The following is a 19,176-nucleotide window of genomic DNA, read 5'->3' on the forward strand; positions in this document are numbered from 1 at the left end:
TCAATATTTGTAACAAATATCAGGTTTACCTTGGGTTTTATTGAGATATGGGTCTCTAAGTAATTGTTGATAATAAATGTCATTTTATCTTTTTCATTTCTGATCTTTAATCAAAATAAATATATTTGATCAAAATAAATGGAATTGATTGACAATAATATAAAACAAATAGAAAAGAATAACAAATAACAAATAAAGGAAAAAGGAAAGGGGAAAAATAATGAAAATACCAAACCTTTTGAATTTCAAAATTATAGTACAATTTAAAGCTCTTAATTTGATATTATATGATGGTTAATGACAGCAATTTCATTTTAATTTTACATTAATTCAAAGGTTGAATTGAATTGAATTGAATTGAAAACATTGAATTGAAATTAGACCAAATGAAATTGTATTCTTCAATCTTGCCTCTCAATTGATACAAAATTAGTTCAAAGGCTGAGAGTCAACAAACTTTATTAAGCCAAATTCCAGAGTCTAGTACACAAATATCCTTCAGGAAATGCTTAATCACTTGTTTGCAGCAGTCCATGCAGAGTATTTCACCATTATCAAATCTACAAGGAAATTTAGTAGCAGGATCAGGAGATTTTGGGGACCTGTATCTAGAAGGCACATGAAAAGCTGTTTCAGTCATTTCAGTACAATCTATTTAAAGCAGATCCTGAAAGACTTTTGTTGCAGATTTGCCAAATATCATTTGTGTTTCAGATAAAAAGTAAGCAGCTGATTTTTCCCCCTTGTTTGCTTCATCTTGGGTCTGATCCAGAGCTTCATGGCAGGCCAACAACCAAAGCTTGCAATCAATTCTCATGTGCTTCATTCTTAGCTCCTTGTTCTTTTGAACTTTTCTTAAAGTCGTTATTGATTTTCCCCATTTCATCAACTTCAACAGCATATTCTGAAAAGTGGTGGTTTATTGCATGTAATATCATGAGAATCTCATAATAACTGAAATCCTATTCTATAATGTCAGAGGGAATTTTAGGGCTTAATATAGCTCTTTGGATATTCTCCCATTTGAACAAGAGTTTCAGCCAGAATTTCTACCTGATGAGAGATGGTGGACTATTTCTCACTTGAAGCCTTTCTCCCAATTCTATAAAGTATTCTGCAGAAGCTGGAATTGCAGGGTGGGGGCAGGGGGGGGGGCTATCCAGGAGAATTCTGTGCCATGGGAGAAGAGTTGCCAGATCTATATGTGAAATGCAACACAACTGTGGGCTGATTATCTGCACTTTTCTGGATTTTACTTTATAACAAGAGCAACAGAATATAGAATATATTGTTTATTTTTTAGGATCATTTATTTTCCAATCTCCTAGTGCTAATGCACTACACATACAGTGTATTACAAATACCAACTGATTGGAGTGGCCTATGAGTCCTGTAAATAAAATTAAATAAATGTGCACGTATGTTAAGGAAAATCCCTTCCAAAGCAAGTATATATTAGGGAAAAATATAATTGAGAATCAGGCAGCATGATTATTATTAAAATGTACAAAAATGCATGAATTAAGGACCCTTTCTTACAAAATGCATACAATATAGGAAAATATGAATACTTGTGCAGGTTTTCATATATACTTATGTATGTATTCACCATGCTAGTTTCCTCTGGGGAAGGTACTATTCTGCTAAGCACAGAAAAAGACTCTTGCTTTTGCAAATGCTGAGGTAAAAACAATTACAAACCGGTGAAGGAATGAGATGCAATCAATTTAAGGCTGGAAAAAGGAAAACTCTGATATTACAACTGACAAATTAGCCCTTCCCTAATCATCACCTCAAAATGTTTCAAGTGATCAAGGTAATATTTCTGCCAGGTCCCAAGGAGGAGACAACAGATGATTTCTGGAGAATGATCTGGGAACAAAAGGCAACCATTGTTGTCATGGTGACTCGCTGTGAGGAAGGCAACAAGGTGAGAGGAACAGATCCATTGTGTTATTTATTACTTTCCTTACTTGGAAAAATCACTTTTAAACCATCCATTATCCTAGTGTGCCACCATATTGCTATGGCTACTTGAAAGTGAAAGTTGATCTAATTTGCTTAGCTGATTCATTTAGTCATTCTTCTACAGAAAACGTCTTTGCTATAAGCTACCTGAAATGATACACAAAGGCCTCTGAGGCCTTGAGGTTTTGCAGTCTGCCTTTTGTTTTACTGATTTTATTTTAAGCATTTTAATCTGTTTCAGTGGAAAGTTTGTTACAAAACATTTGTACAACTGGAGTGGGAGAAACAAGGGTGAACTAGTTCTTACCTATAGTAATGTTAAACTAGTTTTGAACTGCTGCCATTTTTTTTTTTTTTTTCCTGGAGAGACCTGCATTTTTACTCATGCTACCTGGAAGGAATAAAAGCCCACAGCTACTTTCGTGTTTTCACCTGGCTTTAGCCAGGTTTGAGATGTAGCATGTGCACATCAAAACATATTTTGCCCTAGCTCATAATGTAACAAGCTGTCTTTAGGGTGGTATACCCAATAACAAAGACAATTCTGCTCTATGCTTTGAACAAACTGAAAATCTATTCAGTTGATCAGTTTAATGAGCAGCAATAAAGTGTCTGTTCCATTCTGCTAAAATGGTTGAGCTTCTTTGTATTTCTGTAGATCAAATGTGCCAAGTACTGGCCATCAATGGAGGAGGAGATTGCATCTTATGGGGACATTATAGTAAAGATAAATGAATGCAAAGTTTGTCCAGATTACATCATTCGGAAGCTGCATATCAACCATGTAAGTAAGAATACCAAGACTTGTAACAGTTTGCTCAATAATTATAGAAAGTAAGGGAGATGACCTTGACAGAAATATGCAAGGCCATTAGCTGAAACATTCTTTAAGTACTGGGAAACAAGATAATATTTGGAAGCAACTCAGGCAATGTTTATTTATTTAATTATTTATTTTTCAAATTGATATATGCCGCCCATCTCATTATACACGTGACTCTACAAATGCCTTCCTGATTTTCTGAAGTATAAGAAAGAGGAGCACAAGATTCTGCTATTATAGTCTATGTCAATAAAATGTTTTAGTTTTCTTGTGGAGTTGATTTTCTCATCTGATCTATCTGAGTCTGACAGTAGTGGACATTCTTCTATGAGACATTTCATGTAATATCCAGATGATAGTTATAATACCCAAATGGCTAGAATCATTTAGGGGATTCATAATTAAGATGAGATGTGAACCAGTGGTTTCTTGATTTGCATCTCAATTTTTTAACCATTATCCCATACCTATTCCTCTACTAAGTAGATTTTGTTTGAGTGATTAACACTGGATTATCCTGAAGGAGCCTTCACAAAAGTTGTTAGGATGAACAAGTGTTGATGGCATTCCATAATTTTGTTCCCCTCTGGGCAATGACAGACTAATCAATGGTTCCTACATGGACTTTTTAATGTTTATCTGACATTAGAATGGTAGCAACTCATGTTGATATGTTCCCTTTTTGTTTTTTTCCCCAGAGAAGAGACAAGGCAGCAGGAAGAGATGTGACCCACATTCAGTTTACAAGCTGGCCAGATCATGGAGTACCTGATGATCCCCATCTGCTGCTTAAGCTGCGCCGCCGAGTCAATAATTTAAGCAACTTCTTTAGTGGCCCAATAGTAGTCCATTGCAGGTGAAATAAGTTTTGCTTACAATCGATACTTAATTGATCTTCGTCTACCCATGCAGTTGGATGAGACTGATAGAACTCAATACCATGGTGATAAGAGCACACAATTTTTAATCAATAAAAGGAATATTACATTATATGTAACTGGAGGAATATGTTTATCAAACATCAAACTCTCTGTGAGTTCAGTTAAATAGATTTAAAAGCAAAAATCAGCCTGTTTCCCATAATATGTCAATATTAACAGCAGCAACTTGAATGATGCTTGTTGAATTTTCTTCTTTCTTTACTTATGACTATGATCATGACAGTGCTGGTGTAGGACGCACTGGAACCTATATTGGGATTGATGCAATGCTGGAGGGATTAGAGGCTGAAGGACGAGTTGATGTATATGGCTATGTTGCAAAATTACGACGTCAGCGATGCCTTATGGTTCAAGTGGAGGTATGTTTTCAGAGCTTGATTAATTAACATTGCCTCTCTGTAATGTATGGAATGATCCTCACCTTTGTTATATTGTGGTATTTTACTTGACATGCCCACAGCTCTGTATAGTTTTGCAATAACAACCACAGAATTCAAAGGGATTTGTCCCCACTGAACTCTTTAAAAAGAGAGTTCATATAAGCTCCACTTAACAAATATGCCATGGGGCTTTTAAAGAATATTATTTCAGGTAGAATATTTTACTTCATGTAACACTGGATTTATTCAATTATCAATTTCTTTTTTACTGCAACTTTGCATTTCTATCATCTACAAAATCTGCAATCCTTGGATAATCCTATTAGGCACAGTACATCTTGATCCATCATGCTTTGGTTGAATATGTCCAGTTTGGCGAAACAGAGGTCTGTGTTTCAGAACTGCACAGCCATCTCAATCAGCTAAAGAAAAGAGATTCTCCCAGTGATCCATCTCTTCTGGAAGCTGAATTCCAGGTAAATAGCGTTTCTCTCTCTGGCAATACAGCAAACGGTTGCGAAACTACACAATTTAATTTTAAACAGTTATGGGAGTGTTAATACTCCTCGTTATTGCCAGGTGCTTTCCTCTCACTTTAAGTTCCCCTACAGAGTAAAATTGGCAAGACAGGGAGTTGATTTCCATTTAAAATTATGTAAACATAGCAAAATGGTGAGATACAGTTTAGCTTTTCTGCTTAAGAATAACTTTTATTTGGTACATCTGTTTTTTTAGCGGCTGCCTTTATACAAGAACTGGCAGAATCAGAAAGCTGGCAGGAGAGAGGAAAACAAAACGAAAAACCGGAGTTCCACAGTAATTCCATGTGAGTATTGGAGGGGGAAATCTGCAAACAGTATATTCTGTGTCTCACTGTTTTAAATGATTCATGGAAAATGTAAAAAAATATATATTATATTTTCAAGCAATTCACGTAGAACTTTTATAACAAATTGTATCGTAAACATTCTTTCTGCATCTTCTGCTCCTGTCTCGAAGTCTTACATTTGTCCAAGTAATTTCCAAAAGCAAAGGCCTTTGCAAAATATTTGTTTTTGCCTTACTCACCTAAGCAATACAATTAATTTTCTTGGGGCCAAGAAATATATGATGAATGAATGCATATTTAGTTGCTTTGCAATTTTACAAATCCAAGTTTCCCCAATCACCTTTATTTATTAATTTTATATTCTATCTTTCATACAAGACTCACAATGTTGTACAAAGCATTTCCTCCTCCTATTTTTCCCCAGAGTAACAACCCTGTGAAATGGCTTTGGTTGAGAAAGAGTGCCTGATCTTCATGGCCACAGTATTTTAGAAACAATTAAATTTCCTTCCCTTGTATTGCAGTCCTTATCTAGATTAGGTAAGGAAAGATCTGTGACTGTTACAGAGATACAGTCACATACAACTATATCTAGTTTGGCAAGCTTAAAAGGAAACAGTGGCTTGACTGAGCCTTTTATTTCTGTACCCCTGTTTTGCATGTGTGTGTGTGTGTATACATATATAGTATGTATTCATACAGTATCATCAGCCATACAGCTAGCATTTTAGAAGGTAGGGAAAAAAATTAAAAGGTGTCAATTACAAAGAGTTTGCTCATAAATTGAAAAGGAGAGGTGATGTGATTAATTTGTTACTCCTTGTCACCAGTGGAGCAAAGACAAAAGAGAAGCAAAGGGCTGAGGGAAAAAGGGAAAGAAAATGACAGTTAATAGATTCAGAGTAGACGAGAATCTTCACATGTTCAAATCACAGCTCCTGTATTGAGCAATGGCCAGGATAGCTCAGACTTATGGTAGCTGTAATCACGAAGATTGGCTTTGCCAACTCCTGGTGTAGATATTGTGGAAGGAGACCCAGGCAGAGGAAGCGTCTTGTCTAAGGAGGAATGGCATTGGAGAAGGGAAGATTAAAGTAGCAGAAAGTTAAGTGGAACAAATTAACATGTAATTACATCAGCCCCCGTATTTCCAATATTCAGACTGTGAATGCTATTTATATAGCAAAAAAGTTGCTACTCCTTGAAAAAAGAGAGAGATCAACAGGTTGGAGAAACTCCAAAGTTTGGAGGAGGAGGGAATCCTGTATGTGTGTGGGTGTGCCTAAGTCATTTATATCCCACCTTAGACTGCAAGGACTAAAACAATACTAAAACCAGTGCAACAGTACAATACTGTAACAATAGATTACAATATTATAGATGACATGCACCTATCATCCCCCTAAAGCTGTTCCATAACATAGGGGCTGCAACAAAAAAACATGATTACTCTCCCAGTAACAAAACACTATAATCAGATTTTGTTGATGGGCACGCAATGGACAAAGCAGTCCTAAAGGTCTCATGGGGCAAAGCCAGTTAGGATTTTATACGGTGACACTAGCACTCTAAACTTCACTTGGAAACCCAGCAGGAACCAACTCAAAGCGCATAGCACAGACACTAAATAGCTATGGTGGCCCTTTTTTGACACCAGGTGAGCTGCTCCTTTTGCATCCAATGAAGGTGGGAATTCTCCAAAATAACCCAATAAGACTGAGCCACTTTAGTGGTCAAGTAATGCTGATTGACTGTTGTAGAAGGCAAAAGAGAGAAAGAGAATCAGAAGAGTGGAGGAATGGAATGGAATGGAATGGAATGGAATGGAATGGAATGGAATGGAATGGAATGGAATGGAATATCATGGGCTCAAGTAGGCATGGCTGACCAATTGGGACACCGATGCAGATCCTGCTTGCATGATTATAATAATTCTTTGTGTAGTGTCCTCAGAACTATCAGGACTGATAAACTGCCATAGCTTTTGCAGTGTTGTAATGAATAACTGAGTTGTGCTATTAACTTCTATGAAGCTATTTGATTTGTGTGTTCTGCCTTTCTTGCTGTGCAGATGATTACAACAGAGTGCTGTTCAAACACGAAGAAGAAGGGAGCAGAGAGAGTGCACACGATGCCAACGAGTCTTCTGATGAGGATAGTGATTGTGAGGAAGAACCCAATAAATATATCAATGCTTCCTTTATACCTGTATGTGGACTTGGATCATTTTTCTCCCTGCCATAGGTCTTTGAAGTCACAATTATTTGCCTACTTTAAAAAATTATTTAGTGAAAAGGCATTTTATATGACATAGAAACCTAAAATGTCCTTAGATTTCCTTGATGGAGGTAAAAGATCTGATTTCTTCCCATCCTCGTACCTTTAATGGATATATATATATCCATAATGTTATATATATGGATTAGAACTAAATGTATATTTTGCTTTCTTGAATTTTGTATTAGGAATTACCTAAAGCAACAGAGATTTGCCTTTTTTGTTTTTGTTTGACTTCTCCCAATTGCATGGATGGAGTTTAAACCAACTTACAGTCTTTTAAGGGATTTCAGACAGTGATTTATCTTCCCTCCAATTTACCATGTATTTAATTTATGTGCACTGGTATATGTTTCTCCCTGCATATTTTCATACTATTGCTTTTGAATTATTTCATTTTTTATTTTTTTATTTAACAGAGTTACTGGCTTCAGAATGGAATTATAGCAACACAAGGTCCACTTCCAGAAACAATAGGTGACTTCTGGAACATGGTCTATCAAAGGAAAGTTAAAGTTATTGTTATGCTGACAGACACTCAGGTGAATGAGTTTGTCTCTGTATAGTTATTCTGTGACATTTCTGTTATAGAAAAATGCCTAAGTTTAACACTGTAAAAATACCCTGATTGAAAGCATATCCATCAGGAAACCAAATATACAGCTTGAATCAAGGCTCAGTGGGACCTACTCCCAGGTTGAAATCATAGGATTGTAGCCTTTAAGTGATTTATCAAAGGTTATATAATTAGAAAAAGGCATATATTGTTTTTTCAGATGTAATATAAACATACTTATGTATTGAAACTGTCATTTGTGATAAATGCTATAAATCGCTGCTGTTTTGCTTTGCTTTGCTTTGCTTTGCTTTGACTTTCTGGCAGATATCATCCCTAAATCTGCTATACCTGAGGATTAAATCTGCTTTGTATCTCAATAGAGTAACAATACAATTAGGAATGAGTGAATTTAACCATTGTAGTTTCCCTTTCATTTTTTACATTTTTGAATCTGTCAGTTTTGATTTCTCTTAATTGTTCATTTCTCCTTACCATTTTTCTGCTTGGGCCATTCTATAGAAGCTTAAGGATGTGCACCGTATTTGTGCACATTTCTCCAAGCATACACATTTGTATTTGCAAGTTTGTTTAATCTACAGATGGATTTTATTCTTATCAATTATTTTCATGAGGATATGTATTTTGGTTTACAGATTTTTTTTTCTGGATATATGTAATTTTTTGAAGTTGCAAACTGCTTTGCAAAATTTGTAAAGCCCTGCCTGTTCTTGGAGCTCACACAATGATTTTGGGCTAGTCACTCAACCCAATCTGCCTTGCAAAACTGTAAGCTTAAGGAGTGGGAAACCTTCAGCTGTTAAATGAAAAACAGTATAGAAATGTAACATAAATATGTTAACATTTTAAAATCTTAGTATTGAGTTCATATGTTAGTTTGAAAATGAAAAATTAGGTTAATTGAGATTACTAAACGAACTTCTCCCTAAATATCATCCACAATTAAGCATGAAATATCCTGGAGCTCTCTGGCCTTTCACATTTACATTAGCATTTCCAAGAATTTGTGGCACAAGAATTCATCCATTTCATTTCTAGTCATCCTCAGGCTGGTCTCCTCTGTGCACACATCTGACTACTCATAAAAGTAGTAAAATATGGGTGCATGACTAAGCTATGCATTTTCATCTGTCTGAAAAGATCTTTAATGCTGATGCCCTATGATCCACTGTGACCTTATTCAGAAAGCAAATGTCTGTTTTTTCTCAATGGAATACCAAATACACACTCTTGCATAATTTGGTTCAAGGCAACTCAATTTTATTTTGTCCATACTTTCATGTCTGCTTCTTCCAGATAGGAAACACTGATTTAGTCTTTCTTCAATTCTAGGAACTCTGTGCACAGTATTGGAAAGAAGAAAAAATGACATATGATAACATCACAGTTGAACTAAAAGATAGCAATTTTAGTCCCAGTTACACCATTCGTGCCTTTGAATTAACTCATATAAAGGTAAAAGGTCTAATTATTCATCCTCATTGGATTCATATCTGGCTTTTGGTTGCACTTCCAAAGTTTTATTTTCCACTTCCTTTGGTGTCCATGTTTGTTGCTATATGTTGTTAATATCATTAAGCAAATCTGGGTTTATTTTAAATTGGTGAATGAGCAAGTAAGACTTTGGCAAAACCATATTATTAGGACTAGATGCTAGATGCTACAGTACTATAGATTTTTCCATACCCAGAATCCATTGGGATACATAAAGAACATACTTATTCCTTTCATCCTACATGTCCTGGAGACAAACTATAGCTGTTCAGATGATTTAAAGTAGCATATATGAGAAAGCATATTTACTGTAGTGTAAATAGGATTCAACATTCATAGCAACCTTCCTCAACCTGGTGTCCTCCAGCTGTGTTGGACTTCAACTGTCAGAATTCCAGCCAGCATAATGGAAGAAATAGGATGTCCAATTTTGAGCAGTCATACTACCTGTCTCTAGCAAAGATTCCTGGATATATACAGCTTTTTTTTGCAACAGAGTTTTGGAACTCTGGAATACTCTCCCCATAGTATTGGAGAAGCATCTACTGTTATGTCTTTAGGGCATCTGTTGAAGACCCATCTCTTTATCCAGATACCCCCTACAAGAATGATTGTTTTTACAGTAATTTTATTTTTCTATTTAAATGATTTTCTTTTATTTTAACTCGTTCAAGTTTATCTTTTCAATATGTTTTAACACAAGAATATGGTAGAGAAATAGAAACAATAACAATGAAGTTGTGAGGTCTGACCTGTTATTAGGGAGAAGGAAACTGCCACCTCAAACAGCAAATATTTTGGAGAGAACCTAGACAGTGAGATGTTCAAGAACAGAATGGTGAGAGTCCCATATGTGGGTGCTGAGTCCCTCTTAAAAGTCTGTGTCATTCACATCTAGTTGCAGGTCGGTGTTTTTCTCTACATGGATACATTGGGACAGGAGAATTCTGTCTCTACCTCAGGCAGCAGATTCCACAGATAGCTACAGAAATGTTAACTCATGTTTTTATTTAGCATTTTAAATTAATGGTGCTAAGCAATTAAACACTTTTATAATCTCTGTAAACAAGTTGATAGCTCCTAAGTTTTTAGATCAACTTCTGATGAAGCATTGGCAAAGTCTTTTGCTTTTAGCAGCAAAAGGAGTCATGGGTCAGTCCTACAGTATCTTGGACTTTCCAGGTAAGCATTTTGTTCTTTGCGCGTGGACAATTAAAGGTCATCAGCTCTATAACTTGCATGGATTGTTTTGTTCTATCTGCATTTGTTGCAGAGGAAAGACATCAGAAAAGTGTTTCAGTATCAGTACCATAAGTGGGAAAACTCCGCTCTCCCAGAAACCCCCCAGGACTTAACCACCATGATCCAGAATCTCAAACAGAGGTTTTCAGCTGAAGATGCAGCTGAAGCAAATGTGCCCAGCCAGAATGTTCCAGTTGTTGTTCACTGTGGGTAGGTATCACTTTTAGAGGTATGGCATGTTTTGAGGTCTGATGTGGGCTAATTTGCCTGTTGTATGTATAATACTTTCATCTTTATATTGGAATAGGTTATGTTCTGTAGTTTTTTATCCAGAGGCAGAGCTACAAATTTATACCATAAATGAGAAAGCTCTGCCCCTGTTGAAAAATGTATGATAGGAATTATCATGAATCTTGAATGCTATAAATTATCTGTCCAAATAAGCATTATCCATTTTATATCCATTTTATAATTCTGTCTGAATCCCACCCAAAGGAAGATTTCTATACTGCTTTAGCCTAGAGTCTTTTTTCCCCCATGGCATCCTTGATCTTGATGGCTACATATTAGTGAGGAGCCAAACTCTGGAATAAGTATTCATTCTCTTTGAATTCAAAACTTTTTTATCTGAATCTATGAAACATCTGTAATCCTGTACAGTGTAGGCTCTTATGGAATGCCTACAGTCCTCCTGATTCATAAAGACAACACAGCAACAGGGTTACATTGTACACACAGCGTACACACAGATTAAACTATAGTTTGTTTTCTCACCTATCTTTACACAACTATGAATAATTAGAAATTTGGACAGGGCTCAGAAAACTGAAATGAATCAGGAAAGCACAAACCCATCATATATGCTCAACTGTGCTTTTTGTTAAGTCATAGATGCAGCCAGTAAGCCAGCAACAATCTATATTTGGAAAGAGCCCTACATCAAAAGCAGGACTTCCACAACTATTCAAGGGATCAATACTGAGTCTTGCAGCTACTTCCAAGACCTGGCCAATAGAACCAGATATAAGAACCATGGATTACTGTACTTAATCCCCCCCCCCTTTGGTTATTCTTTGAACTGTTAATTCATCTGAATGTTCTTTTTGTTTCTTTGCTTATCTTCAAAAAAGTAATAATACTCGTTTCAAATTAAGTTGTTCATTTGTTTTTTCACCTACATTTTAAGACCTTCTAGTGAGCCCTCCTGTTAATTTAGGATCTAGAAGTTCTTTCTCATCCCTCCAACACCAGTTGTATATATATTATACCATACATCAGGGCTTTGCTGATCTTTCTATTTTACTACTGCTATAGACTAATATTTTTTGTTTTCACGTAATATATTTTTATAGTGATGGTTCCAAACAAACAGGAGTATTTTGTGCTTTGCTGAACCTCATGGAATGTGCTGAGACTGAAGGTGTAATAGATGTTTTCCAAGTTGTGAAAACTCTTCGTAGAGCCAGGCCAGGAATGATTTCCTTCTTTGTAAGTAAATTATATTAGTAGTTAATTTATTTTATTTTCTGTTTTAAAGTCTGTCTGTTCTGTAGAAATACTTCCATTATCACTATAGTTCAGTAAGCAGATGTTTAAAGTCCAAAAAATGATTGCTTTGTTGGTATTTTATTTGACATTTGATTTATTTTGGAGGATCATTTAATTCTTGAATATTGATCATATTTGCCAGTAGTAAAGTAGAAAACACTTACTTTGTTGAACCAAAGAAGTAACTACTAGGTAAATTTTGTTTCTATTCTGTATATATTTAAGGGAGGGGACACTTTCTTGTCCTGCTGTGCTATAGCAGGGAAGAGTGGTAAGTGGCGGGCAAGGAAACCTTGCCCAAGGTTCAGGAAACCTTGCCCACAGTTACTCAGATCTTCTACTTAAGAACTCTTCATAAAGGTTTCCTGTATCCATGAAAACCAAGTGTGAGACTAGCAGACCTTTATGAACACTGAAATGTGTGAACTAATTAAGTTTAGGCATCACATCATGTCTTTCTCACATTCTTTGGTGCATTATCATATCACAAAGTGAAACTACTTGGGGAAAGAAAAGTACACACTATGGGTTTGCACGTATGCTAACTCTCTCTTTTTAAATGCCATTTAGGAAGATTATCAGTTTCTATATGATACTATTGCAAGCCTGTATCCTGCCCAGAATGGACAGCTACAAATGGCCCAATGCCATGAACGCATCATTAATAACCAGAATGAAGTCAAGAAAGAAGAAGAGGGTAACTCTTTGGAATCTGATGTCCAATGTATGCCTCAAGAAAATGGAAATGATGCTGAAATGTGTGACGATTCTAAAACCAAGGATGCATCCAGGGAAGCAGAGAGTTCTTTCAATGGACCTGCAAATTCAGTTTTAAGTGACATAGCCTAGAATTCTAATCAAAGTTTCTGTACATGCTACAGAGAATCTTCCTGCAGAAGAAAATTGAAACCAAAATATTAGAAATGGGCATTCCTTTACAGAACACATCTTGTAAATCTCAAAGGATTGTTTTCCTCTAAGGAACAATGTGGAAGAATGTGGAACTTATGGATAACTATAGCACACTGTGAATTTTGTATGTGTGTTTGTGGGTAGATTTGCAATTTTTACTCACTAGGTATAATTTGTACTGTTCAATATTTTTGTAAGTACAGCATTATTTTTATAAAGGGCTTTTACATAGCTCCAAAAGGAACAACTGCTCTACCGTTCCCTGGTACTGTTCTTTTAAAGAAGAAAGAAAGTAGTTCATACACAGCTTAGATATATGTTTGCCTGTAAAAAGATTCAGGTTGGTATCCAAAAAGAAAGTGCAACTGATTCTGAATGTCCAGAGTATGTAAAAAAGGGGTGGGGCTTCAAGTGTAAGCTTGTAGTCACCATCTTGACTTTTTTTACCTTCCATGAAGATGCCCCAGTATTCTTTGCAGATGAGAGTTACTGTGTCATATTTCTAAATTGATTTGAATTTTAAAATGAATTTCTGATATTGCATGAGAGTTACTGATAAACATTTCAGAGTGGGGACAGCAACTCTTCATCTTTGGTTGAAACCCATAGAGATTACATGGTTTTTTAAAAAAGATTTTTTTATCCCACCTTTATTATTTTTTAGAAATAACTCAAGGCGGTGAACATACCTAATACTCCTTCCTCCTCCTATTTTCCCTGCAATGACAACCCTGTGAGGGGAGTTGGGCTGAAAAACAGTAATTGGCCCAAAGTCACCCAGCCGGCTTTCATGCCTAAGGCGGGACTAGAACTCACCGTCTCCTGCTTTCTAGCTTAACCACTAGATCAAACTCTAATTAGTCTTGGCCCATTGGCTCTAATGATCAGAAAGTAACTCCAGTGTAAATGTGGCAAACACAAAGTATAATGTTCACTGCAGTCATGGGATACTAAAATGAAACGAACAGCTTGCAGTCCTGCAGGTTTACATAGTAATGATGAACTGTGACAACTTGAGCAAATGTTAACTAAGCAAAGAGAGATTCAAAAGGTCTATGAAGTGTATGAACTGGGTTAGTATAAACTAGGTCACTGAGCAAAGGGCCTTAAAAAGTTAAAACTCCTTTGAGTAAGGCTAGCTAGTGAAGGGACAGCCAATTCCATATCCTTTTCTGGACAGCAATTTAGAAGTGTTTTGCCAAAGCACAACTTTCTGATAAAGTTTATGAGTTGCATATCTAAACATGGCCTCAAGGGGTCACTGTATGTACAGAAATTCATCTGAATCCACAACAAATCTGATAAATTATGAATGCTCAATGTTTTGCCAAATGCTGGATAAACTTTATTCAGCTAAAATTTTGACTATACATGTTAATACGGCTGTTCTGTTTTGTACTCTTTCTCTGGCTTGAATAGAATTTTTATTTACAAGATGCTTCTCTCTTTTTATTCTTTATAGTTTACTTCTTTGGAAAGGTTGCACTTTTCATAAATTTTGTATGAAAAACAGTTTCAGATATTATATTTTTGGACCATTCCTATTTTAAAATAAAAGTAATGTATTGGTTTTTTTTTTTTTTTTTGTAAAAAAAAAAAAAGTAAAATCATGATTCAAATGTCAGACAATGAGAAAGGTTGAACATTCATGTTTAAAGCTTTTAAATGGTTATAAATTAAGGAGGCTTCTGAATGATGGTTTCAGAGCCAGGAGGCATCTCACAGGAATAGGGAACAAGAAAGCATGCAATTTGCAGCGGAGCAAGGGCAAAGGGGAGGGCTAGCAGCGTCACAGGGCTACGTGGTGCTTCACATCTGGAGGGGAAACCTTGCTTCCAGTGCAGGGGAGCAGGGGAGACTGACACAGCACCTGTTGGCAACTCATTAAAATAAATGCAACTTTTCTCCAGATCAGAGTGCAGCTGTGGAGGACAGCTGCATGACCCCAGAAAAAAAAATACAGCTGCTTTAAGGAGTGGCAGATGGGTGTGCATAACCCATGGGCTGTGAAAAGATTACTTGTGACTGGGTGTGGGCGTCATCTTACAGCGATGATAAGCATGAAAAAAACTGTTGAAAACATGCAGGATGCAGATCAGTGTTTTTCAACCTTGGCAACTTTAAGATGTGTGGACTTCAACTCCCCAGCTAGCAAGTTGAAGTCCACAAATCTTGAAGTTGCCAAGGTGGAACTCTACACTGGTGTAGAGGCAAATAGCTGCAGTCCTGAGAACATCTTTAAAATTAGCTGGAAGATTAGATTGCTGGCTATTGCTTGGAAGAAGTGCCTGCCAGGTGACTGTATCCTTTTTGCATTGCCTAACCAGGAATTTTCTCTCTCTCTTTTAACACTTTAACTGTCCAGTTATCTCCTCACCCCCCATTTTGTTCTTCTTTGTCCTTCCTATCTCACTGCAGTTCCTTTCACTACTATTTTGTGGTTTTTGGTGGTGTGTGTGTGCGTGGTATCTTAAATGTAGAGTCATCTTTCTGGGTAAACTATGTACAACAAGTGGGCTTCATCCTTTATTAAGTAGAAAAAAGGAAGTGTGTACAGCCCAGGTTCTCGGTCCAATTCTGGTAAATTTCAGGTACATGAAGATAAATATAGGTTTCTATTGCACTTCATTAATTGCCCACCAGGTTGTGCTAAAGCATTTCCAATGTATGTTCATCTTTAAACATTCACTGAAGCAAATACAGAAGAAGGATGAAAAGGCTATAACCCAGCTATTGATGAAACTGATAACGTGATTGCAAGGGATCTTCTATTGTACTTCTAAAAATATGCAAGATCATGGCTATCCAGGTGTTTGGACCAGTTTCTAGCTCAGGTGTTTTTGGTAATAGCCTGTCACAGAAATCCACCCTGATTGTACCTGCTGAAATGAGTCAAGTGTGCAAACACACTTCCTCCTCCTCCAGTAAAAACTAATACAAACTAAACTTAGAGAAAGAGAAGAAAATGGAAAAAAAGAATAAAAAGTGTGAGAAAAAAGAAAAGAAAAAAGAAAGAATACAGTAAAGAATATATATATATATATATATATATATATATATATGACTTCCTACATTCACCACAATAAATATAAACAAATTTAGTAAGTCTTCACCCTCTATAATAGTGGTTCCCAACCTTTTCTATGCCCCACACCCCTAGGAAATGTTTCCTTAATGTTCGCATTCCCTACAAAAGTAGTATCACATTTGAAAATGAAGAAGTCTAATTTCTAATATGGGTGAACAAATTGAACTTAAAAAAAATAAGCTTTTCACTCAGTGCCTAAAATTGTCATACCCCCTGGGGGTGCAGGCACCCCAGGTTGGGGATCACTGCTCTATAAGGTTACAAACACATATCTCTTCATCCCATTTCCCATCCCTTATCTATAAGCAAATCAACTTTTCAATCCTGGTGTCAGCAAAAGGTCCATAAAGGGTTGCCAGAACTTTGCAAAAAAACCCCAAAAACTTATTTTAACGTTGATCAAATAAATCAACTTTATATTCCTTCCTTTTAACCATCTTAATCTTTAATTCAGTCAAATATAGTTGTAGGATTTGATTTCTGTTCAATTCTTCTTTATACCATTGCACAGGTTTCTTCAAGGCTTTAACAAGCCTCTTTTGTAATTCCAGTAAGAAAGCATTTTCCAGGTCATTCTTTTGGTTTATCATTTGTATTTCCCTTTTAATTTTTAAAATTTCAGTCATTTTCCTTTATATATCCAATAAAACATCCTTTTCCAAATCATTTGCTTGGCCTCTCATTTGTAGTTCTACTTTTGGCACTTTCTCTGTCTTATCAGATAAAATTTGTTCTATATCTGTCATTCCTTCATTAACATTTTTTAGACATAGTCTATTCATAGAAGCAGACATCATTACTGACAGTGTTGATATTGTACTTACTAATTTATGGCTCCATTCTTCAAAGATCTCCTTTAATATTTCCATTGTTATAATGTTTTGTGTCATTTTGTAAGTCCCAGGATTAACTGACAGCAAGATCAGGCTTGTATTTTTTTTAGAATCTTTAGTCCCCTCTGGTGTCCAATTTCTAAAATCATCACTTATCTTTGTTTTGTTTTGATTAACAACAGCCAGGATAGCCAAAATAAGTCTGTTTCCCACGAGAAGCTGTTTATTTTTTTATAGTTAATTCCAAAATCTTACAATGGAAGTCAATATTCCAAATTTATCTGGACCCTTAATCCATTTATAACTTTCTTAGATCAAAATTTATTTAGCTTTTTGCTGTTTATTTCAAATGCTTTAAGTTCTTAAGCTTATAATTAATTTTTCTTTTGTTCAGAGTTGAAGATAAACTCACCCAATGACTTTTCAGACTGTCATTCCAAAGGTCTCTAATAGCTTTAAGATGTTAATAGCCAATTTCCTGAAGTGATTAGAAAGTGAGGCTTGTGAACTTAGTGTCCTGTAAAAGGCACCACTGTGATTGTGAGCAAGATGGATGACCCCATCATCTCTCAGTGCTCAAACCCATGGAAAACTGCTGTCCTGCAGTCTCCTTGTAAGGAGCAGCCATCCAAACCTCATATGGATGATCTCCCATCCTCTCCTTATCCTTTTGCAGAGCTGTTTTCAGTTTGCCATACCTCCCCTTCAAGTCCTCTGCAAGCAGACTTGCTTCTGTAATATCTGAAGTTGTCCTACTGGAACTCTATTAGATATGAAAAGGGAGGGTAGATATATGATGGAACATTGGCTACATCTTCAGTCCTGCCAGAGTGAGTCAAAAAAACTGTTTCTTTGACTACAAAGGGAAGGAAATACTTTGCCAATTCCAAAGATGGTATAATGTTGGTCACTTTAGAGGCAGGTTATCTTAACAAGGGGGATTGTGCACAGTCTCAATGGAACAATAGTCTTGTTAGACTTTTGTATTGCCATTCCAAAACATATCACTCTACCCATATTGTTCCCTCCAGTTTCTCTACTTGTAGAATTATTGATCTTTTTCTTCCCAAAACTCTTCTGCCACTCTCCTAGGCTGCTTATGAGTGCTGTACAGGTCACACAAAAGGAATTCTCCTGTTAAAAATATTTATACTTGTTAATAATGCTACGCAAGAATGTTATCCTGCATTTTTTCCCCTAACAAATTTGATTCAATATGATGAAAAGCATTTGCTTCTGATTTTTTTTCTGGGAGCAGGAGGCAATTTCAGCAAAATTCTAATAGCTGGAGTGTGATAGTCATGCCCTTAGTTAGCTACAAGGTGGCCAGGTATGTGTATGACTGTCCTGTCTTTTTCTCTCCAGCAGCCTGGAGCCATCTGCTTCTCCCATTTCAAATAAACCCCAAGAGAACATATTCTGCCATTGGACTTTTATAGATGGGATAAGTCAAGATGGCTTTGGATGGGATAAGAGGGTGGGAAAATCTACAGCAACAATACAGCATGCTCAAAAGCACCATCAAGAAACCTTCAAAATGTTCAAGCCTCCTGAGTGTAAGGTTGAAAAACAGAACTCTGTTTCCAAGGGAAGACAAAACAAAAAAAAAGAGAGAGAGAGAGAGAGAAATTGCAAGCCATATTTCATCAGAACGTTAATGCTGCAATAAAAATGAAGTGCAAACATTTTAAAGGGGGAAGTGAATAGATTTTGCAAAAGGGAAGCTATAACAACATTCTGGACTTTTAAAGCAAAACACACAAAACTAGCTACCTTTATTGGCAAATTTTTGAAATGGACGATGAGGCTTCTTCGTTTGGAGACTTGTTACAGAGAGACACTAATGGTTTCAGGCAACTGGAAAGAGCAAATGAGGGTAAGACCACACAAGAAAACAGAGTTTAATAAAATATAAGCAGAAGTACAGGATATAGATTGAGCTTGGCCAAAAAAGAAACCAAAAAGAATTTCTCTATGCAGGTGTGCAGCTGTTGACCGACTGGACATCTTTGGAGGAAGTGGATGTGCCAAATTAAACAGTATATGTTGCTGCCAACTGTATGTTTGTGAAACCTTTTTCAGCAGAAGCTTCTATGAGGGAAGGATTCATTTGTCATCGTAACTGAAAAGTTGGTAGTTATGGTAATAACTTTTTGTGCCAGTTCACATGGTAAATTTTTCCCCTGTCAGATGGTCAAGTGTGAATTGTAGCTTGCGCATATATGCGCTTTCATGACTTAGTGATTTTGGCATCTGCTCATTAT

At 36.2% G+C, this 19,176-nt stretch overlaps 1 protein-coding gene across 3 annotated transcripts in view; it reads left to right on the forward strand.

The window, feature by feature from the left end:
* Positions 1-16,028, forward strand: part of PTPRC (protein tyrosine phosphatase receptor type C) — an 84,550-nt gene extending 68,522 nt beyond the window's left edge. For 2 of the 3 annotated variants that reach the window (XM_025171344.2, XM_088153443.1), the window contains 12 exons: positions 1,833-1,930; positions 2,627-2,752; positions 3,490-3,647; positions 3,956-4,091; positions 4,439-4,588; positions 4,848-4,938; positions 7,013-7,149; positions 7,638-7,760; positions 9,128-9,250; positions 10,563-10,741; positions 11,884-12,019; positions 12,650-16,027. In XM_025171344.2, the coding sequence (XP_025027112.1) occupies positions 1,833-1,930; positions 2,627-2,752; positions 3,490-3,647; positions 3,956-4,091; positions 4,439-4,588; positions 4,848-4,938; positions 7,013-7,149; positions 7,638-7,760; positions 9,128-9,250; positions 10,563-10,741; positions 11,884-12,019; positions 12,650-12,928 (1,736 nt within the window). In that variant the 3' untranslated portion in view covers positions 12,929-16,027. Of the gene's footprint in view, positions 1-1,832; positions 1,931-2,626; positions 2,753-3,489; positions 3,648-3,955; positions 4,092-4,438; positions 4,589-4,847; positions 4,939-7,012; positions 7,150-7,637; positions 7,761-9,127; positions 9,251-10,562; positions 10,742-11,883; positions 12,020-12,649 lie in introns of all 3 variants that reach the window. The other variant, XM_025171343.2, reaches the window with a different exon arrangement.
* The last annotated feature ends 3,148 nt before the right edge of the window (positions 16,029-19,176 follow it).

The sequence above is a fragment of the Python bivittatus genome, unplaced genomic scaffold (assembly GCF_059951505.1).
Source record: "Python bivittatus isolate LINGU-HERP-01145 unplaced genomic scaffold, Pbiv_v1 ctg000700_np1212, whole genome shotgun sequence".
NCBI classification, from domain to species: Eukaryota; Metazoa; Chordata; class Lepidosauria; order Squamata; family Pythonidae; genus Python; species Python bivittatus.